The 25,493-nt window shown below is 39.0% G+C and overlaps 1 protein-coding gene across 1 annotated transcript; it reads right to left on the bottom strand.

The window, feature by feature from the left end:
- Nucleotides 1-943: 943 nt before the first annotated feature.
- On the bottom strand, nucleotides 944-24,502 carry ZC3H14 (zinc finger CCCH-type containing 14). The gene is made up of 17 exons (XM_062495384.1): nucleotides 24,467-24,502; nucleotides 23,691-23,733; nucleotides 20,411-20,525; nucleotides 17,593-17,633; nucleotides 17,047-17,242; nucleotides 16,299-16,719; nucleotides 14,679-14,839; nucleotides 13,526-13,626; nucleotides 11,211-11,363; nucleotides 9,660-9,734; nucleotides 9,058-9,214; nucleotides 7,326-7,549; nucleotides 4,924-5,044; nucleotides 3,873-4,009; nucleotides 2,801-2,895; nucleotides 1,842-1,948; nucleotides 944-1,215 (listed from the first exon to the last, which is right to left on the bottom strand). The coding sequence occupies exons 1-17, from the start codon at nucleotides 24,500-24,502 to the stop codon at nucleotides 1,209-1,211; spliced, it is 2,190 nt and encodes a 729-aa protein (XP_062351368.1). The 3' UTR covers nucleotides 944-1,208.
- Between the last annotated feature and the right edge of the window lie 991 nt (nucleotides 24,503-25,493).

Raw genomic sequence — 25,493 nt, 5'->3', positions numbered from 1 at the left:
CCATCTAATTCCTGTAACAATGTTGTATGTTCATTTAAAGTATATATATATATATATATATATATATATATATATATAAAATTAAATGTCAAATTTTTGCATTAATTAAGATTTTTTTAAATTTGAATATGAACTTTGAGTACTTTATTTAAAAAAAATTAAAAATACTTTTCCTGGAGTGTTGAGTTTCAAAATTCAAGACTAGATTTGTCAAATTTAAGTTTAAAATATGTAGCTATCATTGTTTTCTGATATTGAATGTAAATATTTGTAAAAATAAATTCTTTTGTATATTTTTGTGAAAATGTAGTTCCCCAAAATATAAAAACTATTTAATAAAAAAGTGCATTTATGTTACTGTTCAACACTTTTCATCACTTTCTTATCACATAAACCATAGTTATGGGCATGTGTGTGCATTATGTTTTGCCATGTAAGTCACAGGAACCTTTGTGAAGGAGAAAACCACAGTGTGCCCAGTAGGAAAAAAAGAATTCCTTAGAAGGAAGTTCAGCAGTACTTACTTTCTTCTTGGTATAAATGGAAACATCTCAGAGTATCTATTTTCAAGTGAAGTGCCAGTTCATAGGCTTTTTAAGAGGAAAACAGTAATTCTTTAATTATTCTGGCTTCTGAAGTGGTTTGTTTCCCTTTTTTTCCCCCATTTTAGAGCAGAAGGGCTGTGACAATCACTGCACTGGACCAACACCCAAAAGATAAAGCATCTGCTTTGTGCCTGTGCTGGGGTGGAGAGCTCAGTCCCTGGGTGCTGGGACAGCAATGAAGCCATGCACACTGTACCAAACACTTGCTGGACAAAAAGTACTTCCAGAATGATCCCAGCACAGGAATAAACTTTCTAAGCACTTCTGCTGCATACTTCTTCAACACACCAACTCTTACACAAGGAACATTACCAAAACAGGACACAACCTGTGCTCTGAAGGTTTTTAATGGAATTTAAAGTAAAACTTTTCTTACACACGTGTTTTTTCTTACAGTGTAAAAAAAATGTAAAATTGCCCAAACTTACAAACTTGGAAAATTAGAGACATTTCAAGTATGCAATCAACCTTGTTTTATGAAAACAATGTATATTCAAAGTCCAAAATGTATGAGTCTTTCCTAGTATCCTGTGTCCTGGTAGTAAATCTTCCTGTCATCTACTGTCCAGAGGAGGCAAAGCTCAGTCCCAGGTTGTATCATATTCATTCACTGAGGAGAAAGAAAAAAAATAATTCCATAAGGAACAATTCTACCCCTCTGTAAAGATGATTTGAGAACTGCTCTGTGCCCTACCCCTTGTAATGGTTAAAACCTTTGCAGAGGAGAGTAGCTGGAGTAGAAAGATCATTAAATCACATGAGCATTAAGGCAGGCCCATAGCTGCAGCTTTGCGAAGTTTGCTATTGGGTTATGAAACCACAGCTAGATGACAAGAAGGAGCTGCTCTGCCAGAAACACTCAAAGAAACAGCGGAATCTAGTGTGAAAAAGACAGCTTAGACACAAGACAAAACAAGTGTAAAAGGATTTTCAGATTTATTCAAATACAGCTCAGAAAACACCACCTTGTCCAGGTCAGGATTCCAGTGACTGTGCCCTATCCCAGCTGCAGGGCACTTGTTTATCAAGGTCACATCACATTAGTTAATGTTTATACAACTACTACCAAACAACAGCACAGAGTTGTCTTTTAAAAAAAGCTGTCCATAAGGGGTACCTTTTTGTCATACATCTTTCTTGTTGCCCACACACACATTACTTCTGCAAGTAAAACTACATTAGTAATGTCGCAACATACTTTTTCTTTTTCTTGGTTAGGCTTAGAGTGTTTCTCACCTGATTTGAGTTCGAGTCCATTTCAAGGCGTGGCGTGGAGGTACAGCAACAGTGGGATGGTAGAAAGTGCAGTCTGGTCTTGTACATTGTGTATTAAACCTACAATGCTAAAACCAAAAGTATTTCAGAAGAGGCTGCTCAGTGCTGGCTGCCTGAACTCCTGAACATGCTGAGATGCACTTGTGACCCTTGTATTGCTGTGTGACACATCTCACCTGCAAGTGAGCCAACTCCAACTCCCCTCCACCAGTGCAACCAGCTCAACCCAGCGACAAAAAATCCTTTATAAAAAGTACCAACTACGAATTCAATGCTCCAAAACTGCCACTGCACTGACTGGAGGGAATTCCTTTGCTTGTGAGAGTTTAGAGAGTTTAGTTTGAATTAATCTTGGTATACAAGCTGGGAGCATGACACAGCATTACCTGAGGGGGGAGAAAAGCCAGAGTATCTGGCTAATAATATCTAAGCACAGGTATTGTGGCATTATTAGGGCTTGACAAAGCACTAAACTTCCTGCATTAGATGCAGGGATACAATTCCACAGAAGTACCCAAGTAACAGACCCCTGCAGTATATAGATTACATTAATGCGTTTTAGGGTAACCGGGAAATCTTTGAAGTTTTTCTATGTTGCAGGATATCTGAAGGAAGAGTCAAGAGTCTTGAGACATACTCCTTCCCAAAAGGCTCCTCTCTGCCCTCAGCATCCTGGCTAGGTCAAACATATGGCCTGTTTGAAGCATCCCAGGAGCATTTGGTAGAAAGATTAATTAAAAAGTGTAATTTTCCAAATTTCTTAAGCCACTAGTTTTGTGTACTCTGCTTATAAGGCAAAGTTAAAATGTGAACAGTAAAAGCAAAAAGCATTAAATTCTAGTAACATTTCCTGTCCCAAAGCAGCATGTTTCAAATCTCTTTCTAGGAAGGAAGGAAGGAAGATAGGAGATATATCTTACTTTTGGGTGGTAAAATGGACACTCCATTTTCTTACAAGCTGGAAAAAACTTACACAGCGGACTACTGGAGGATATGGACAGCGTGGGCAGGGGTGCTAATAGTAGAAACAAAAAGAAAAGGAAGTAAGTCTGGATCAGAATAAATTGCCTTTTTAAGACAGCTCCACACAACCTTAAATACATAAATCCTTCTTCCCAATGCAGTTAGTGGATCCTGGAGTAGAACGAGGCTATCAGGTAATCATTTAACTTGGCTCTTCACTATTTCAGGACAGGAAGTACCATGGCTAAGGCAAAACTTCCAACAAATTACACAGAGATTCTGCTAGGCAGAGAATCTCAGATGTTAAATTTAGACAGTAGCAAGCCTGTTAAGTGTTTCAACTGACGGGATTGAGAAGTGCAGGCACTGCACTTCCCAGGAATACAGAGGAGCTGCTGGAAATGATACGGGAGACAAGCACATTGTACTTGGTTTCTGGCAAGGTAACAAAACTGCATTGAACTGTGACTAGGAACTAAAATACTTCCAGAAGATCATGCAGTAAAGGCCCTGCACCTCAGAATGGTTCAAATCCTCAGCGACACCCACCCATATCAAACACAGCTACTGCCTTCCCCAAGTAACCTCACCCCAAAAGTCATCTCATCATTACACCAACTTCAGTCCTACACTGGCACTAAAGAAGAAAAATGTCCAAAAGCAGAAACCTCTGTTTTCAGCGTGTGCCACAAGCCCTTGGTACAACATGTGCCCAATTTATGAAAAAAATCTCAGCACAACTGCAGTGCTGGCTAATCCCTTCAGAGAAACTGACAACTTGTGTGAGTCACCACTTTGGCCTTGCACAGCCTTCATATGGACTCTTGCATAAGAGCATTGGGGGATTATTTTGGTAACAGTTTTTGCAGTAACACTGGATTATTATTCTTCATCTTGCATTAAGAGTTGTAAGAAAATGAGGTTAACTCAAGCAAAAAAAAAAAAAAGTTCAGCACTGTCAGTTTCTGTTCCCAAAAAATACTGTTCTCCCTTCAGCACTTTAAAGCTCAGAAAACAAGATGTGCTCACCTGGTTTAGGAGATGGATGGGGGATTCGTCGACTGGCATGAGTGTAAGGACAGTCTGGCTTAGTGCACTTTGCATCGTATTTACAGTTTGGATGGATGAACAGGCATTTATCGGCAAATTTACAGTTAGGGAAAACTCTGAGGGAAAAGAAATTGAGTCAAAAGGAGCAAAATCCCCAACAATCTGTTGCATTCAAAAGCCAGAACACCACAGAAAGCCAGAGACACAGCAGGGCTGGGGGCGTGTCTTGGTTCCTTCCCCAGCAGGGCACACAGTGTAGTGCACGAGCTGCTCACCCACACACCTGCATTCAGCTTACTTTCCTGCAGACCCTCCCTCCATGCAGTGAACATCAGAAGCACCTCATTCTCAGGGCAGTTTGTTCCCAATTTCCTTGGTGCAAGCCAAGACATGTCACTCTTAGTGCGTGGCACAGAGTGGCAAAGGCAATGTGAAATCAGACCTTCCCCAGAGAGGGGTACAGTGCTCCCTAAATAACTTCTCTGAAGAGTTTTATTTTGAATTTAGTTACAACAGATTTTATAAGATAACTCAAATGTCCAAGTAACTGAAGTTACCCAATGTTCTAAGAGTTACCTCAAAACAGACAGTTTTTCTGGACTGTTCCTGCTTATGGAAGTCAAAGGCACAGGGGCACATTCAAGACTTTGCCATCCCTTTCAAATTTAAAACCCAAAATCACTGCATTACTACATAATGATGACCTAACCTTTGAAAGCACTGTGACAGCTGGCAGAAGAGGGCCTATTCTTCTAAGATGCTAATTCCTTCATGTTTAAGCAACTCGGGAACACCAGCCTGTACTCTAAACTAAAGCTTTCTTCTGCAAGGGTGCAGCTGCATTCCCTCTGTTCTGACACTTGGGAGAGGGGTGGAAAACAGAAGGAATTACAGCGTGATAATCTAGTTCTGATCCTGCCCTGACAATTTTGTGCTGATTTGAAATATTTACTGACACAGAGCAGAAGTTTGCAGCACTGGAATAAAAATCAAAAGAGCATGTCAAGTGGATGAGCTCTGTACTACTCACTTGCAAGGTAGTGTGGGGTGATGGTACACACATTCATCTCCATTTTTACAGGCAGGCCAGTACTTGCAGCGCTCCAGCACCTTCTCCTGCTTTTGTAGCATACTTAAGTCTTCCATTTCCACTGGAAAAGAAGAAAGAAGTAAGAAAGAAGAAAAAAAAAACAACCCCAAGCTGAAACCTTTATGATTCTATATGCAATTTGGTGCATGCAATCTAGCATAATCAAAATTCACCATACTTCTATTCTCTCTTAATCAAAAAAGTCATGACAGTAAAAGTTTATGTACAATCATATTTTCTGAAGAAAATTTCCAGAACCTTAAAGAAAAAGGCATAATACTGGACTGACAGCTGCCTTTTGGTGATAAAAGATCAAATTTGCAGTCTTTACAAGCAAAATAAATCAGTTTTCTCTGCAAATCTGAACTGATTTAAAGATTTGAATGGACAACTACTCCAACTGAACCTGAATTATGACATGTCTCAGCAGAACAGAGTTAATTATAGTCATGTTTCCTTTCTCCAAGGTATTTTTTCCTCTAGGAAATTATTTCAAGAGATGAAAGTTAAAAATCAGTTTTTTACACTAATCAGATTTATTATTTGGGGGCATATACTGAAAAAGAACCACCTTTATGTAATTTGTTCAGACACGTCAGTTACCTGAACTCAGACTCTTTTGAACTCAGTTCAAAAAGTATTTTAAGAAATTCTATGCTGAAACATTCCATACCTTCACTACTCTTACAGGAACATGGGACTTTGACTTTCTCATATTTAACACTGCTTGTAAATCCTTATTCTCCAAATTCAGACAATTGTACATACGTTGCTATTGTCTTATTTTCCCAAATTTGCTTAAACCTTTGGCTTTTCCAAGTTTTCCAGCACTGCCTAGACTTCCCCCTCTTATCCTACTAAGATATGATACATTACTAAATGACACAAATTCTCCAGCTTCATTCTGTCCTTAGCCTCATATATGCCTTCTCCTTGCAACACACCAAAGCCAAATGATGCCATCCTGTTGTAGGACCACACTGGCTCATACACACCACTTCCACATGGATCTGATTGTGTGTGAGCTTCAGTCCCATCTCTGCTACTTCACTGGAATCCTTAACAGAGCTAGGACTGTACTGGCAACACTCTCCTGTGCCAAACAGCTTTGGTGAGGAGTATGAGGCTACACATGGAAAAGCATGGATTTGCAAGAAAGTACTCTAATGACAGTTTCTCTAATGACTTTACTGTGCTAGTGAAGTGTGTGGATACAGAACATTCCCTTAATCTTTAAGACTGCCTTATATGTGCAGTACTTCCTCAGCCAGGGGACTGAAAGGACGTGGATTTACAGGATCTTTTGCTGTGGTGCTCTCATAAACGCATTACACATTTACAGCTGGATCCATGAAACTTAAGGGTTTTCTCAGTACTACATCACATACATTCTTCATTTAGTTTAGAAATTTGGATACACTGCTACTACAGAAAATAAAGATCTTAGTTTTCTTAAGAAAGCCAAGTAAAAAACATGAATCCAAGCACAGCCCTCAGGCAAGTATTCAACAGGCTTATGACAAAACAGTAGCCTGTGCATTTTTCACCATGCCAGCATTCTAAACATTCAAACGTGGTCCAGAAAGCAATTTCCCATGTTATTCAAAAGAAACAGAGAATACAGAAACCTTCATGTAAAATCACACACAGTTAAGTTCTATTTTCAGGTGCTAGTCACTGGAATCTACCAACACCTTACACGTAACAGCCTCCATTGGTGTCACAGCCCTCGACAGAAACATTAATACCATCTGACATAGTTTTAAAAGTTCAGGGCATGTCAATATGTTAACTGTAACATCTCCTGTTCATCAGCACAGGGAGAAATCCTAACAGGTCAACTAGAAGGGCAGATTCCTGGCAATGAAGACCAACAACATTTGCAAAAGAAAACAAAACCCAAAAAACCAACACCAAAAAAAAAAAAAAATAAATAAAAACAAACCCACCCACACACAAAAACAAACACAAAAAACAAGGGAAAAAACCCAACCAAAAAAAAAACCACCCTAACACACAACCCCCCTGCAAAAAAACCCAAAAACAAAACCACCACCACCAAGAAAACACAAAAAAACCCACAAAAAAACCCAAATCAACAAAATTTTAGCAGTACTGAGATGTGTGGAGAACTACCATGTGCCATATTATTCTAGTGTACCAAAACAAAGGCTTCTGAATACATGCTCCCACTGAACTCCCACATTTCATCTGCCTAGAGAATGCTCTAATTTGAAGAATAAACACCATCAATTTGGTTTATTAAGAACGATATATACAGGAGGTGCAGCCATGATCAAAGCAGCACACCAAGGTCAGATCCTGTTGGGCAGTATAATTACCATCACAGTTCTCCAGCTGCCTGGTTACAATTTGCATCTGCTGGGCTTGAAGACCTTTTAATCCTTTGCCAGCACACATGTGCTGGGTAATTGGCTTTAATCCTTCCATTATACACATATCTTCCTCCTCCTGATCTGAAAGGTATCCTGGTGGACTGGGCACGCCATCCAGTGTCACAATGAACTTGGGACTAGCAGGTTTCTCTGGCTGCACAAGCTGGTCTCTATCAAACAAGAAAAGAAACATAGTAAATTTACATTTTCTGATTCAAAGGTTTGAATGAAGGCGAGCTGTGCCAGTGAGTGAAAGCAGTACAAGCTTATCAGTGGAGAGCCAAGCAGTAACAGACCTTTTAGTAATTACTGGTAATGCACTCCAGTTAACAGTTTGCCTTCTAGTCTCCCTGAGGCACTAATAAGAACTACAGCTCTCAGGTACAGTTCAGTTTTATGCATTCTGCTCAGACAGATCCAACAGCTCATTTACAGTCAATCTTGTGGAATTTACATTTTTGGGCAGAAAGAGAGAGCAAATACCATTCTTGGAATTACAAGCCTTTTAACACAAAACATGTCTCCTCAAAATTACTGAAAAGCACATTATGGAACAGTGGTGTACAAGTTTTTAGAACTAGGATGAGAGAACTGAAATACTGATACTAAGAATTTTGACACTCTGCCTGACTAAAAGGTTAGTCTAGCCTGGTATCCTGCATCTGACAGTAGTCAGCATGGATAAGAGGGCTCACATTAAAACAGGGTTCACATACATTTTCTCCAGCCTTTCACCACCCCATCCATTTCACCTGAGGGATTTCCTGAATGACAGGTGACTCGAAGTATTTGGAGAACTGTAGAGTTCTCATATTTGACAAACAGCAATAGGATAAACTTTGCTTCTCTATGAAATGAGGCTAAAAGCAACTGTGCTTGTAGAATGCCTTTAAGAGGACAGAAACCAGAATATGAAAAACATCATGAGCTAAAACTTTCAGACTGAAGCAGTCAGAAACTGACCTATTCACATGCAAAAATTTACCTCACTACTGTAGCACAGTCACAGTTTTCAACTGTGATGTTGCCAAGTTATCCTTTTGGGTTTGTTTGCTCAGTGTTGGTTTTGTTTTCAATTAACACAGGCTGCTGAAAGCCACTCACAGAAAGGAAACACCAGCAGTTTCTCAAGCACAGCAGCCCACATGATGAAGTTCATCACACTGTTCAGAGTGGTTTTAACTCTTAACAGACAGGACTATTTGTTACCCAGAACTTCGTTTGGAGCTGACATGAATTTTAAGCTTCTCCTGGTCAAATTCTCCAGTGAGGAGCCTTAAATCATTGTCCAGGATGCACCACACTCAATACTGTGTTAAAAGATGTTTCTTAAGAAATGTAATTTGAGGGTGAAACAGGTACAAAACGAAAGGCAATTTAAGCAAAATGATTGCTTGACTAAGATTTCAGAAATCAGAACAAAAGAGCAGTACTTTTCAGATCCTTCTTTCTTGCAAATCAAAGACATGCTCAAGCTGCAGCTGACTCTAGGATTATTTTCCATTTAGAAGGATTTCTGGGAAGCTTTTTGCTCCTGCTATTTTTCTTCTGCTATTCAAAGTCAGTTCATTATGCAGGATTTCCCACCTCCTGACAAAGCAACCTGACCAAATGGCTCCATCTAAACCACAAACAGTCGATTTGACTAGTAACTATCCTAAATGAAGTAGCTTTTCACCGTGTCTGTATTAGACGTCCTGAGTGAACTCGCATTGCCTCTGTGCCCTTCTTTCCCAATTGCTGGTTCTGTGGCACCGTGTCCTCTGATAACTTGGGCTTCTTCAGGATAAACGACCGAGTATCTGAATGGACCACAGATTCTGGGTCACAGTAATCTGCATTGGAAGAAAAATTACACAGAAAAGAGTAACATAAGGTGGTAGTTGTACTCTTGATTTATAGAGTATTTCTAGAATCAATTTACGTGGTCAATAAGCTCAGAGTAAGGTTTTACTTTGTTTTAATTTCTTCCTAGTAGTTTCCAGAAAACATTTTTACTTCCCTGTAAATTCCACAGAGGTGGATCAACAGAAGCCATAAATCATATTAGGTCAGATCAGGAAATTTTCCAAGTGTAATGGCTACACTGGAACAGCATAGGAGATGATCCACCCCCCTCCCCCCCAAATCTCAATTCTCTGAACACATGCTAATATCAAGTCCTTAGAGATGTAGAAACTAAGAAACTGTAAATATCAGTAAAATTAATTGAAAGGAGTATCTTGACATTTGCTGGCCAGTAATACTAGATTTGAAAATGAAAAGATCACAAGACTTAACCCTGAGTCACTTGCAAGGTATCCTCAATCATAGGATCAATCTGAAGGCAACAAGAGAGCTCCTTTTGTTCAATTCCTAAAAAAATAGTAATAAGAAGCATATTTTACAGCATGTCAACACAAAACTATAGATCAGAGAACTGAGGTACTCTCTCTAATCATTTGATAAAGAAGTAATCGACAACAAAACCATTCACACTTTTAACAACAGTAAAAACAAAAGCCATTCTCATTATTATGAGCCCTTTTCTCATTGTTTCAGGAACAGTATCATGACAAAATCTAAGTCCTGTAGGAAACTACTTGTTCCCATAATTGCTGCTCAGTACAAATGAGGTCTGTGGGCACAGCACCTGATGAAGGCCAAGTTCTTCCTCCTAATTTGTAGAGAGTTGGCTGTTCAGAGAACACACACAGAGGAAAGCAAATAACAAGGGACTACTTTACAGTCTTCTTAAAATGCTGAAGCAAATCAGAGCAGTGCTGCTCTACATTTGAGATACGGTTTAAAAAATTATTTTTGCTTTCTGTAGATTTCCTAAGTAAGCTGTTATTTCCATTTCAATGGCAAAAGAGTGAAAATATTTAGCATAATTATTTTCTGTGCATTAATTCAAGGCTGATAAAGCTTTTTCTCACATACTTTACAGATACAATTTAAGCTACTTTAGGTTGGCAGAAAGATTCCAAATACATCTATGAGAGGAATAATCAACTACAAAAATATTTTTAAATATTGAATGTTTACCATTCCTTAACAATGGCCTTGGGATGATGCAAAAAAAAAAATCTTACTCAAAACCAAATTTTATTCATTATCTAAATATCTACACACTTAGCAAGTATAAACTCAGTACTTGCTGTAGAAATATTTCCCTTGCCTCACTTCTATGATTCCTTGTGACTAACAAAGACAATCCCCCATCCTCTATAAGATAACCATGCTGAGAAGGCACTTTGACTGCTTTTAAATGTTATGCCCTTTAGGAGATTCAAAACAGAGGTAAAAACCAAAGCTGACACAGTTAGCCTGGTATCAGCTGTCCTGTAAGAGCAAATTGAGTATTCTTGTATTTAAACTGAAAGATAAAACACTAGAAACATCTGTGTGGAAACCACGTGTTGGAAAGAATCTTTCAGTACTTCATAAGCTGGAAAAATGTTCTAAATACCCTAGAGTATCTTCACTATCACTTAAGCTTTGTGACAGAATTACTCCTACAGGATACAAAGGAAAATATGCAAAGGATGGGGAAAAGAGAAGCTATCCAAATGTAGATGTTTATGCAAAACTATTCCTCAGTGACACACCGCAATGCTACAGCACTCTTTGCTTACTGATTAATTCCTCTGAGGTTGTCTGTGTGTGTGTGTTTGGATACATGTATCTATCTGACAGCCAAGCTTTAGAAAGCTGCATGGTCTTCAGGGCAGTTCTGCATGCAACTTTTGATGCAGACTTAAAAATCAGTAGTGCTCCTTCCCTTTTCTCTGCTCAGGCTGTAAAATTATATCCCCTAGTACAAATTCTTCAAGAATATTATCAGATGACCTTGAATTTCTTCAACTGTCTGCTCCTTTGACTCTTCTTGAAGCTGAGAACTCAGAACAGGCAATCTGCTTTTCACATGAATTACTTCTAACTGTGATTCTTCTGGGCTAATTCGAGTTCTTGGTGCAACTGGAACAGTCTGTTTCTGTGGAACTTTAAATAGAAAAACAATGGAAAATCATTTACACACTACCCAATCACACAATAGTACTGTTTTTAGATAAATTGTGCTAAAATAACTCTCACAAATTCCTATATACATACAAAAACCAAAAATATCCCAAGCATCTGTCCCCAAAAAATCATCTTTAAGCTACCCGTAAAATTTTTAGTGTCCTAGCATATTTATGCATGTGCACAGAGCACCCTGAGTGGCACCTCAGAACACCTACTTGTAAGGCAAAACAGCATGAGAAGGATTAGAGTGACAACAACAAAGTATTCATTCATCCACTTCTACATATAATTAATGTAGTACTTTCTGATAGTTTTGAAATCACTTTTCATTCCATCTCTCATATAAATAATCATGGATCATCAGTGTGTCTCTTCATATGATGCTAGCTATCCTTTGCTGAAGTGCTTGCAAACAGAACAAAAAACTTAATGGCAGAAGAATCATAGAATCACTTAGGTTAGAAAAGACCCTTAAGATCACTGAGTCCAAACTGTAAACTTAGTCCACCACCACCAAGTATACCACTAAGCCAAGTCTCTAAGTGCCACATCTACACCTCTTTTAAACACCTTCAGGGATGGTGACTACACCACTTCTCTGGACAGCCTTTTCCAATGCCTGATCACCCTCTCCATGAAGAACTTTTTCCTAATATCCAATCTTAACCTTCTCTGGCACCACCTAAGGCCACTTCCCCTGGTCCTATCACTTGTTACTTGGGAGGAGATCGACCCTGACCAAACAACAACCTCCTTTCAGATAGCTCTAAATCTCTGTACAGATAGCTGTGGCTTGGAATTTGGGTTGTAGCAGGACAACAGGTTGACTTCTTTACTTGGCTTCTGCTAAGACTGTCAGACTTGATCGTGAGAAGCTAAATTCTTCCCTTGGCTGAGTATCAGACCAGCATTTAACTTCTGACATAAACAACTAAAAGGTACCACTCAAGTACTGGATTCATTATTTATGAATTTACTGTTTTGTTTTACCTATGTGTTTTAAATTTGCTTGCTTCCATATTCCATTCAAAATATTTCAAAAAAGATGTTAAATATTACTTCTGAAGTGGAAGAACCTGCATGATACTTCAGATAAAATTCATAAATCACCTCTGTATTAAACAACAAAGTGGTGCCTTCTGGTCTCTCCACTGTAATATTCTCATGTTGTTAAGTCAAACTACCAGATCAGCACTACTAAAAACGTAACAGTTTTAATTAAATTAGACTGACGTAGCTATGTCTCACTTCCTGCCATACTGCTTTGTACACACAGAAGAGCTTACTGCACCTCAAAGTACTGTTTCTTACAGTTTGAAAAATTTGAGAGATAACAGGCAACAGACTTCAGATAGGGTAAAAGTTCTACTTCAGATGGTATAAAAGTCATGGTTTAAGCAGTTTAATGAATATTCCTTCCCTGGCAAGTTGCAATGTGTCCTGCTGACAACATGTGGATTTATCAACACTCAGTGAAATGAAAGCACAAGATAACAGCTGGATTTGCTCTTCTTCAGAAGTCTCTCCCAGCTAAAAGAACTGAATGCCTAGGAGAGCACACAGACAACTGCTCAACAGCTGTGTCAACTGCAACTAACATCACTGAACTGAAACTGCAGCCTCGCTGTCAAAGGACAATATATATCATTATACACATCCTGATACTTATCAACATACCCTGATATACATTAATCGCTTTGCTCCTCATTATATTGCACTTCTATTACCTATATTCAATGCATTTTCATTTTTTTGCTGTTTGGCTTTTTCCTCCCCTCTCAGAAAGGAGAGTGAAGAAAGGGAAAAGAGATCAAGTAAATAGCTCAAACCACCTGGCTTATTCTGAACAATTTCCCCTTGGCAACTATTGACTTTGGAATACTCTGGCACCTCCATTTAGTATCTATAAACTTCACAGACTTACTGTCTTGATTAATATGCTTTAGATACCACTTCTCTCCCTTGTTTATGTTCTCATAATTCATCACTGAACATCAATGTAATGGGTAAATCCCTCATGTACAACTGACTTGCTATTTAGCATTCTGTCTTATCTCTAAGTGCCTTCTTTACCTTGGATTTATACAACAGAGTTCAGAAATATTACAGATTACACACGCAAAATCAATGCTAATTACCAGTGGAATAATTGGTCGTTTTTGTAACTGATTCCTGTGCTTCAGAGATTGCTTTCAGTATTAAATTCTTATTGGCCTGTTTTGAAGGCGGCAATGAAGGTCTAAAGGAAATGTAAAAGAAAATTAATTGTACATGGATTGCACAGTAACCCCGTCCACGTTAAAGACAGTAATTTCAACAGATTAACACAGAAATAATATTAACAGAAATCACCATCTACAATTACTTTATCCAAAACAGTTTTCAGTTAATTTATTCTCTCAGTGGATAGAGATCCACAAAATGCTCTAAAAAATGGAAGTTCAAATGTGTGATTTCACCTCTCAACTTAAGCTGCTATAAAACCATGCTACATGGGAAAGGCACTCTCTGCCACTAACGTCTTCTCAACTCTGCCCACAACTTATCTCTTGCTATGTTTGTGCTGGCACCAATAATTATGCAGCCATCCTGAGAAATATGATCCAGCTGCATAATTAGACTGACTGTATCAAAAACATTTTGTTTGTATAAAAAGGTTTTCTGCTTGTTTTTAACATCAACAATAAGGAAGCTTAAATGAGATAAATGTGCTGTGGTACTGAAGATAAATTTAATACAATGTATTTGCTTAAAATAAATCTTATACAAGCCAGCATTGTAGCTTCCTCTATTCTTAAAAATCAGATACAAAGGACATGTATTTTGACTAATGCCTGACGCTTAGAATTATGGAGCAGAAAAAAAGGAAACAGCCTCTGAAGACTGTTTGAAAAGTTAAAATCACCTTAAAGAACAAATGATAACCGGTTTGAAAACAATTCCTGAAAATAAATCAAATTACTGAAAAATTATTTTACCACAATAAATACCTGCTCTGAAACATGTCAACATTAATGTTCTTTTGCCAGTAAACTTTACCCAAATAAAGTAAAAATTCACACTCCACTGCATTTTACATGCAATAATGAAAACAGGCTACAAAATCAAAGGCAAAAGGGTGGCATAAACAAGCATCTCATCCAGAGTTGTGAGAAAGTAAAAAAATATTAAAATGGTTTACTAAATTTTGTCTGTCAGTTTTTGAAAGTGCAAACTGATTTTCCCCATTTACCAAGCTTTTGTTCATTATATTAATTCTTGAAAACTCAGAATCACTGAGATCTTCAGTACCTTCTCTCTGGCTTTGCAGGTACAGACACACTGCTGGAGATGCCTCCTGTTCGCAATCCATAGTCTTCCTCTTCCTCTTCATCTTCTCCATCATTACAGAACTTTTTCACTTTGACTACTGAGCTCACAACAGGCAGCCGTCTCTTCCTGGAGCTTTCCTCCTACAACATACAGAGCAGGCAAAACAGCCCACTTAGCATAAACCATGTATCAGTAAGCCAGCAAAGAAAACACTGCAATTCCACCTTGAGCCAGGAGATGGAGGACTTCCATTCCAGTTGTACAAGTGACTGCACTGGATAACATGAAAATCGGACACATTTACACTGAAAGATCTCACTGGAAATGTAACTGCCAACAGCATTACGGAAAAAAAAAAAGAATAAAAAACTCAAGTACAGAGAAATCATCCAACACCTACAGAAAACCAGGGTTTTCCAAAGAAACTGACAGTATTCTTCTAGATGAGTATGTTGAAAGTCTGAGAGAGAAAAATGAAATAAAGTATAAACTACTTTCTTCTTCTTTATCAACTCTAATTTCAGATAAGTGTAAGGAATAATTTCTAGCAAGGAAATTACATATTCCAAAGGATGCTAATTGTTACACATAGTCAGGACTGTCCAGTTTAGACAGTGCAAGGTTCCCTCTTTGTTGTCTCTTCTAGACATTATACATGAAACAGTCATAGACAAAAATATCACAAGACCTTTTTCAAACATTTCCAAGGAGAGATGTTCCTGACAGTTATTTAGGTACACCATTAAATAAATCACTATATTCTCATTTGCACTTCTCCATTCTCAAAAACTAAGACACCAGTATCCATCTTTGTAGAGCATCCTAGATTCCCAAATAAAATTCATTATCCTTTTTACAGAATGAAGTAGCGGCAAAGAACTTTATGAGCACCAATAACCACAGATGCATTTGCAATACAAGACATGTAAAATACTTGCTTCATTTCAACATTAGCAGCCATAACTATCTTAATTCCTCTCAAAAAAGGCTCTTAATTAATTCATATGGATTGTCTATCAGCTAGGACTACCTGGGCAGGACACACGCTGCCTAGCTTAAGCTGGCCTCCAAAGTACTTAGGACAGCAATCATCTTTCAGTTTGTCCTTGTCCAGCATCCATCCCAAAGAATTCTTAACTGACATGGTTCTAAATAGAATAATAATAATAATCATCATCACCATCAGTGTATCTGGGCTAATAAAGAGCCTGCCAAAAATCGTGATTTACAGGGCTGTCTGAAGCTGGGAGTACACACAGCACTTAGGGAAGATCATGCTGATTCAATGATCTTAAGACCAGAATTGTAATTTCTGATTCACCATATGGAGCTCAGTAATGTGCTAACCTGTTAGTCCAAGTCAGTATCACATGAAGTTGTACATGGTAATTAACTCTGAGATGCAGCAAGTTCTCAGATAATGGTGTCAAATTATGCAATCTGTTTTTACCAGTGGACCCAAAGGATGAAATCTCAAACCTACTGATACCAGTGACAAAAGTATTTTGATTTCTCTGAGGTCATGATTTACTGAAGCGTACATAGCAATTTAGGTTCCAAACAAGAATAAACTTCTATAACAGTTTAGGTTGTACCAACCTCACTGCCCACTTTATCAGCACTGAGTTTGGAGGCGGGTCTGTGACCTTCTGCTAAGCTGCCAAATGCTTCTGGATTGCACAGCTGGCCTGTTTCCAAAGACCTGCAGCCTTGTGTGTCTAAGTGCCGGCTCCCCTGCAAGCTGCCCTGTTGTGACAATCTGGGCACGTGTGCAACGCCATCAGCGCTCCTGACAGCTGGTGGCCGGTAGATCTCGGCCGAGGGACGAGAGGAACCGTAAGTTACAGTCACAATGGGTTTCTTCCGTGACAAAGGATTCTCCTGCACAAAGTTTAGGTCTTCATCAATTAGATCATCTGGCTCAGGTTTAATGTCAATTACAGCTTCAGAAGGTGACAATTCCCTCAAAGGCTTGACAGTAGATGTTAAGCGGGATGCAGAACCATCTTCACAAGACTGCCTGATTAAAAAAAAAAAAATCCAGCAAGTCAAGTTTTGGAAAACGAGATTCTCTTTTAATCAAAGCCAGCAGGAAGAATCATTAAGGTATTTACTGTTCATACAAGTTTAACATACAGATTGATATTATCAGTTTGGTTAATTAATCTAAGCTCTTATGTTGCTTAAAAGAACTGAGTTTTGATCAATGTTTTTCATACAACAAACTGTAGCAATGCTTTACTCTTCAAAAGTATATTTCCAAGTGTCTGTACTCTTTAGAATTGCTACTACACTCACGCAACTACTGATGTCTGAAGGTGTGTTAGGAAGAAGCCAGCAGCCTTACCTAGAAGCAGTGTTCCTCTGCTCCTGTGAGCTGGTTGAAACTCTGGAGTCATTTCTTTCAGTCCGAGTGCTTGATACTGCAAGAGGTGGCAAGATATCCTCACGCCTCTTCTCATCACTCACACAGGAACTGCTTTTGCTGGAAGGCAGGTTGCTCTCAAAGACATTAGATTCTGAAGATTTTACACTGGTTGGTTCTGTGGAGACAGGTACTTTTCACTTTTACATTAGAAACAGCAATAGATTTTACAATAAATGTAGCTACGAAACTGCAAACAAGATGTTACACAAGCCTGAAAATACAAGCTGAAAGCTGTTTCAGCTGAATACATCAACAAGAAACACAGAGAAAACACACAGATACTGGACTCAAAAATAAATTCTTTATCTCAAAATATAAAGGACTTTTCTTAACAGTCTGGATCCAAAAGACCACATAATCAAAAACTTAACAAAACAGCCAAGATATTTTTGCAACTCATTAGACATACAACACTACACAGAAAAAATAAGTCTACCTTCACTCAAAATTAATTTTCTTACTTACCAGTAGTCACAGACCGCAGCTTATCCAAAACACCATGGAGCCTGAAATAAACAGCGGACAGGGAAGGAAGCAAAAGAGAAAAAGGAGAAATAAAAAAACTTTAACTTACATTCAGACTTATAATTTTTCAGAAACCCACTAAGACTTCTCTTTCCATCAACCAGATTACGTTTAACCTCGAGAGGGAGGCTTAAAGTATCTTGCCTCCAGTATGTCTTGCACATGCAGGTAGAGTATTCATCACATCATCTACTTTTGCTATTTAGTTGGTTTACATAATCAAACACAATACTAACCACCTTTCAGTACAATCAATGGAGTTAAGTATCAAAAAGATAGATTCAAAAAAACCTACATTAGAAACTCAAACAGTATATAACTCAGAGCATGTAAGATTCTCCAGATTCTTCCAGCATGCTTTGTATGTCTCTAAGGTGTGTTGGGGAGCAAAAATCTTTCAGAGAAATACCAAATTTGCCCTTTGCCTGTGAAAAAGGCATTAAACTGAAGTAACACATAAAATTATAGGGCTTTAATACAATAAGGCTGCTTAAAAATAAACACATACTACAGTAAGAAGAAAGAAAAAAACCCACAACACTTAAATTCATGTCTCACTTGGAATTCAAACCTGATAATGGGCAAGTCCCTAATTTAGGCTGAATATTAGAAAGAAGCTAAGGAACAAGAACATATTGAGAAGACTGCATGTGGGTATAATAAAGGTTTATACTTGTCCTCCTTTATGATCTTTCACTAGAACACTTGATAGCTGAGCTCTGGTGATGCAGATCAGTTTTCACACTGACCTCAGGATAACTAATTTGACACTTGGTTCAGAGCAAGACGTGGTGGCCACCCAGCAGGACTGCCAGGTCTGTCAAAATTGCAGCAAAACTTTTGCCAGAAGGCCCAAAATTATCAGTTACAGAGATAAACCAGGAAGCCAGATCTTGCTGAATACTGTATTTAAACAACATTTAAGAACATAAACATTCTGGGTTGTCTCTAGAAGAAGTCAAAGCATAGAAAACCCCCAGCTACAATGCTAGGTAACACTTTTTCACCAGTCCCCTTACAACTTATTCATAGGTTTCATCTTGTCTTATTTTCCATCCTTCTTTTACCCAATACCTACCTACTTTGGTACCTGATAAAGCACTCTAACATTGGGTTTGTATTTACATGTATATCAAATGAGAATACTGACTTAGGGTTAAAACAGTCACTATGTTTAAAATTTAAGCAGGTGTCAAAATCAGCTGGTGGTATAACATCTGCATATAGTCAACACACCATTTTAAATATAAATGTATAAATGATCTTGATTTCTTTGCTGAAATTCGCTTTCTCAACATAATTTTTTCAATGAAGTTTTAGTTTCATTTACAAAGTCATGAAAGTGGTTTCTGCTACACTTATTTCTTACTGTATATCAGGCCCAGTCAAAACCATGGTACAGGAGTTAGCTACATCCTTATCCACTTGCAAGCTTCACTGGTTTGTCTGATTCCTAAAAGTACTATGAGAAAGACAACTGCATGACTTACTCATACCCTGAAACCCAAAAGGTGCCTAGGTGGGCCACAAAAGGCAGCAAAGAAATGCCTGTGCAGTTTTTAAAAAGGTCAATGCTTAATTGTATTCCTTTATTAAATTTTTGACAAACGCAAGGAGAAAAATGAAACCTGTGTAAGTAAAATCAAACAATATCCACACAAGTTACACTATCACCCAGAAATCCACCAGTTTAAAATAGTTATAGAGTGAATTGTAATAGCTGGAACTAATTTTCATTTTTTGTCAATGCTTATGATTTCATAACATATCCAACATCTAAAATGTTTCTCTCCGCTATTCAATAACAGAAAAGCTCCTAGTAACTAACTACATAGAAGAAATACTGGAAGTGAATCTAAACCATCAGTATGAAAATGTCAATAAAGCAAACTGAAAAAGGAAAAAAAAAAACAAAAACATTTTTCTTATCTATACAAAACAAAATAATGTTTCTTACAGGTCTATTAGGTAGGAGATTCAGAAATACGATTAACTTGAAAAAATACACAACTCTGAATGCAACAAAATCTCCAGAGTCAAATGTCTGAAATGTGGATTGACTTACAGGTTTCTACTGTAAAACAAATTTGGTATTAGAAAATGCATAAGAAATATAATGGTTAAATTTGTCATGCAGCATGGAATAAATGAACCTACATTGTCAGGAGCTGACAGTATAGTTCAAGTGTTGCTAACTTGTCCTGTTCACTAATTCTAAGGTTCTACTTTTAATTTTTAGAGTTGGATGGTGGTAATAAATAAATAGCCTGAGAGGTGGGAATACCTAAGCATTTGGTGCTAAGCCTTGTCAAAGACAGTACACAGAATTAGATCCATTGCTCATCTGCCCTGATACAGTAATTCCCATGCACAGTAATCTGAAGCACTGTTAGCATAAAAGCAAACAGATTGGTCCTTTACATCTAACTGCAGTGAACAATGCCCTCTTGCTTACAGTGAATTTTGCGGGAATTATTTCAAGTCAACATACACCCCTTGCTTACCTGAGCAGTTCATTTACAAATCTGACTGGCTTATGAACAAACACATCTTCCAGTCCTTTGCCATCTATCACCTCAAAAACCTAACTGCTGTCAGACTAAAACTAATTTACTTATTAGACATGCAAAATAGAAGTCTTTATTAATGCAAATTACATAATGGGAAGATAAATAACTTTTTTAAATGTCAGGTGTCACTTATAGAAAGCAGTCCTGCACTATTGTTAAGAAGTGCAACATGGAGCTTGCAGACATACCAGACAGTAAACCTGACAGTATTGTTTCCAAGGAAAAGGGAAAGGTCTTCGGTCATTTGCTCTTGACTCTTCTTATTGGCCACCATAACCATAATATAATCAGGGAGCTCTTCATCTAATAGAAAGAGAAATACACCATTTTAAAGTATAATAAATCATGAAAGACATAGCAAACATCTTTAAGCATGTAACCAATTTTTATTTTCTGTCTTACTATAAAGACTGTGCAGGCAGAGGATTAGGTAAGCAAATTAACAAGACTTCTATTTCCTCTAAGGTTCAATACAAGTCTCATCCACAAGCAGTGAATAAAAGATCATCAATTTCACAAGAGCATAAGCTGAAGATGTGTTTAAAATGTGAGTAAACAGAACAGAAAGAAGGACAAGATAAAAGAAAGCCACTCTGCTGCCTATATACTTTTTCATGAATACTAGCAAACATCTACAATATTCATCACCTCAAATATTGCCAAATACAGCACCTTACCCTTGTCAAATTTCCTTTAGTTACAAAAACTAAACAAATAGATATTCATTTCTGATATGTACATTAAACAAATCAAAACCACATTAACTTCCAGATTTTCTACCTACAAAAATAAAACAAATCCCAGCAACCTAAAGACTAAATTTTTATTTTGTAAGGCATGCAATTTCATCACAGTGAGAAACCCATTCCCTTGCACACGAGGTATTCCCACTCATCAGAATGCATAAGGTGCTTAGAGCCCAACATTACCACATTAAGGGTTTGAGGAGTTTGGTGTTTGGCATTTCACTTTGGTTTGCTCTGGCCTCATTAGTTGGGCTTCTTGAGCACAGACTTCGATTAAGTTTAATCAAAGATCTCATGGTCTCCAATTCCACTCCATGGCATGACATGAACATTAACAATAGTAAGTAACAACAGCTGGGAAATACTGCCCAAATTATGAATTTGAATCAAGGCACTGATACAGCTGTGCTTATTTAATCAAGCTAAGACAGTACACAACAATAAAAAGACCTAAAAAATGAAAAATAGAACTCAAAACCCAAATGAAAGGAATTGCCTTTCTTCTATGTCTATGTACACTATGAATAATTTCTACCCTAGACTACAAAAACAACATTCACACATTGTACCTGCATTAGCACTACCCAGTTGTCCCAACATAACCCATTCCTAGCTTAAACCCTCACTTCTTTTTGGTTTTTTTGGTGACTTTTTGTTTCAGTTTTTGTTGTTGCTGCTTTGTGCTTGGGGTTTTTCTCACTGCAAACTACAAGTTGCACAAGATAGACTGATGTTCAGGCTTAGGAACTTAGAATGAATTTTATTTATTGGCCAAGCTACTTTTAAACATGACAAGCTCTTCAGGTGGTTCAACACATAAAGGAGGCATTTTAAGTACAGATAAAAACATACGTTAGCACAATTACAACACACAATTGTAACAGTATGATAGATGGAAAGACATTTTCTCAGCCTATGCCAACTTAAACTATGAGGGGAACTACAGCTTTTTTGAAAATTTTCCTAGTTGATGAGTAATTAACTGACTTCATCTTGCTTCAAATATATGAATATTTCCTTTGTAAGCTCTACACAACAAGTAAGATTCAACATATCTTGTTGTAGAAGACTTTTCAAGAGAAAAGAACTAGCAGTTACAGAAAGAAAGAAAAGCACAATTCTTGTGCAGAGGCTAGAATGAGGGAGAACCAATTTTTTACTAGTTACCTGGAAGAAGAAATGGAGAGTTTTTGAAAAACATTACTTGAAAAGTTGTCCAAAATACTCTAGTGCAGAAAATAAACTTGAAAAATCACAGAAATTTGGAAATAGTGGTTTAAAAAGAAACAAAGAGGCCAAGGCAAGACAGACATAGCAATAAAGAATACAAAGTTATTTAAAGACCAGAAGCTGACTGAGAAGAAACTGCAGACATTGTCTGCTGATCCTGGGAATCCAGGAAACCTGCCCTCCGAATTCAAGGGACAGAAGGAAAACAAAGAAAGAATAATCAGTCATAGACAGAATCAAAGATGGCTAGTGTTCTACCAGCAGCTTAGTAACAGAAACAAGAAAGACTTTGATTTCAGAAATACAGGAGAAAGCAAAGAATCGAGGACTGAGAAACTGAAAACTGGAATGATGGTAAAAAAATCCCAACCAACTAAACAATAAAAAATTAGTTACTTTAGAAGACAAGCTTTGAGATGGTGAAAAAGATGATTTTACAATTAAAAAGTTCTAAACACAGTTCCTAGGCACACCTGAGTTCAGAATGTCAGCTCATAGGTAACTCCCTTCTATGGAACCAATACATTTTTCCATAAATACAACGCCTCCCTTAAAATAGGAAAGAAGATGAATTCAGGCGCAAACTAAAAACTTTGAACTTGGCCCTGCAACTCACAGGATCTCTAAATTATGCTCTCAATTCCTTTTCTTCACCTGAAATCCAAGAAGCATCACAGACAATACAGTTTCAGGACTGAGGTACTTTATTTCCAACAGAATGCTGTGTTAAATTACCAACTTTTACTGCTGCAAAGAACAGCTGAAGTTCCCGGATTCCGAAAGAACAAACCAACCCACAAGACCACAGATGTTCACATTACTCACCCCTCCCAACACAAACCAAAATAAAATCTCCCTCTGCCTCTAAGAATCAGATACATTTATTTCATCATTAGCTCATCACAATTCTCAGCCTTCTCCTTAACGGTCAAGCACTTACATTTTAAAGGTTTGTCCCACATAATGTTTCTGATGTGGCCTTTTAATTTCCAAAGCCACTCACTTATATTTGTCCTCTTTCCTAATTTCAACAAAGCCCCACCCTGAATTAAAGAACTGTTAAAAAACGCCTAAGAGAGACAGATTCCATCTCAGAGTGATCACAGCAATCTGCTGCTGTATTTCCAAAGCTCTTGCTTTATATGTTTCTCCTAATGCTTCAAAGAAATTTCCTTAGATATTCACATCATTTGTTTTTCTTTCAAATCCCTTGCCACGATTTCTAAAGGGGAAGACTGTTAGACTGACTTCTTAGCTACTTTATTTTAGTTGTCTACATACTGATGTTCTGCTTCCTCTTAGGCTTAGAACGTATTTTGTTAAGCATGTCTCTTCCTTTCTTACTGATCCAACACTTCAGGTAATTCTTCTCATGTTTTAGGCTTCTGTATGCAGTAACAGAGGTAACAGTAAGTTTCATTAGCTAAGCTGCTTTTTTCCTATGTAACAGAAATGATCTAGAGGAGATTGCTGAACACATGGCAAAACTTACCAACATAAGCCCCCAGCTCCTGTAACTTTCCTTTTATAGCACCCTAAAAAATAATGAAATATTATTTAAGGGATGGATCAACGAAGTATTTCTACCTACAAAGAGGTGGGAGGCTTAGCAAAGTTTCTCTCATTTACTGTTTGAACATATTGATTTAACATGCTAAACTTTTCCTATTTCTGCTGCTCAGGATAGGAACGTTCTAAAAGCGAGGGGCTGACAGCAGAGTAACGGATTCACACTCTTTGCCTAATTTCCGATAGACCAGTTCCTGGCGCTACCGTTCAACCTCCCAGTCCCAGCTGTCCTTTCTTAAGCAGAGACCACACGGACTCATGAAGTGCAAAGAAAACAAATCTAAGACGGTTTGATAAAAGGCCATTCCCGGATCAGCAAGGAAGCAGAAACCTGCCGGGACTTCCAAACTATGACTGTCGAGCGCGAGCCACTGACAGGCCCTGCCGGTACCGGGGCCTCACACCCGGCCAAGCTGCGCGTTCCCCGGGCAGCCCCGGGGCCAGGCGGGCTCTGCAAGGCGAGAGCCGCAGCCGCGGGACAGAGACGGGACCCGGCAGTCGCCCATCGGGGGACAGGGTACCCCGACTCCGCTTCCCACAATAACGACTCTCCTGCTCCCGCCCTCCCCGGGGAGTCCCGAGGTCGAAGGACCCCGCCGCCGGCAGCTGTGACGAGGGCGCCGGCCGGGCCTGCCCCCGGCAAGCGGGCCTGGCCTCCTGCCGCGAACAGAGGGAGCGGCCCGGCTGCTTCTCTCTCACCCGGATCTTGCGGCTGATCTCGGTGCCGATCTCCATGGCCGCGCCGAGCCGCCCCCTGCCCGCCCCGTCCCCCGCGGCCCCGGGCCCGGCTCCGGCTCCCACCGCTGCCCGCGCGGGTACCGAGCGCCCTCGGGCACAGCGCGCGGCCTCCGCCCGCACCGCCCCCTGCCGGGCGGCGGGCGCAGCGCCCGCCCGCACCGCGGCGGGATAGGGAGCGAAGGCGGCGGCGGGCGGGTCGGTGTGTGAGGGGGCCTGGTCGAGTGCCGGGGCCACGACTACGGGCTGATTCCAGTATTAATGCTCTTTCTCGACAGCTACACAAATGAATACTCAGCTGTTAATAAACAAATAAATTACGATATATACGCACGAACTATTCAAGTAACTTCTAATGCGTGCCACAGTACAGCTATGTAAGTTTCCTAGTGCCCACCACAGCCTCAGCAGAGCAGGAGAGAGAAAATGCCAGAAAAAGCTCGTGTTGAGAACAAGGACAGGAGACCTCGCTTCACTGATTACTGTCATGGACAAAAATGGGGAAATTAGTTTAATTAATTAACAGTCAAATCAGAGTAGGATAATGAGAAATAAACCCAAATCTTAAAACACCTTCCCTGCACCCCTTCCTTCTTCCTGTGTTTAATTTTACTCCTGATTCCCTACCTGTCTCCCCTCGGCACCAGGGAAAAGGGAATCAGGAGTAGGATTAGTTCACCCTGTGTTTTCTTTGACACATTTTGCGTCTCTCCTGCTCGCAGTAGAAACAGCCTGCATTAAAGACTGCATACTCACTGCTGCAGTGTGAATCCTTTCCATGGGCTGCAGTTCCTCACAAAGTGCCCCACCATGAGTCCCTTCCATGGGGTACATCAGTCCTTCAGGAACAGGCTGCTCAGCTGTGGGTCCCCCACAGGGACACTAGTCCCGACGGCAGAACTGCTCCAGCGTGGGCTCATCTCTTCACAAGCCACGGGTCCTGCCAGGAGCCAGTTCTAGCATGGGCTTCCCACACATTCACAGCCTCCAG

Source organism: Cinclus cinclus, chromosome 6 (genome assembly GCF_963662255.1).
Source record: "Cinclus cinclus chromosome 6, bCinCin1.1, whole genome shotgun sequence".
NCBI classification, from domain to species: domain Eukaryota; kingdom Metazoa; phylum Chordata; class Aves; order Passeriformes; family Cinclidae; genus Cinclus; species Cinclus cinclus.
This window is presented reverse-complemented; position numbering and strand designations above follow the sequence as displayed.

Coding starts and splice junctions, on each gene's coding strand:
- ZC3H14 (XM_062495384.1), bottom strand. CDS start 24,502: ATGGAGATCGGCACCGAGATCAGCCGCAAGATCCGG. Junction 17,243..17,592: donor GCTGCGGTCTGTGACTACTG/GTAAGTAAGAAA, acceptor CTGTCTCCACAG/AACCAACCAGTGTAAAATCT. Junction 9,735..11,210: donor GACAGTTGAAGAAATTCAAG/GTCATCTGATAA, acceptor CTATTTTTTTAG/GAATTGAACAAAAGGAGCTC.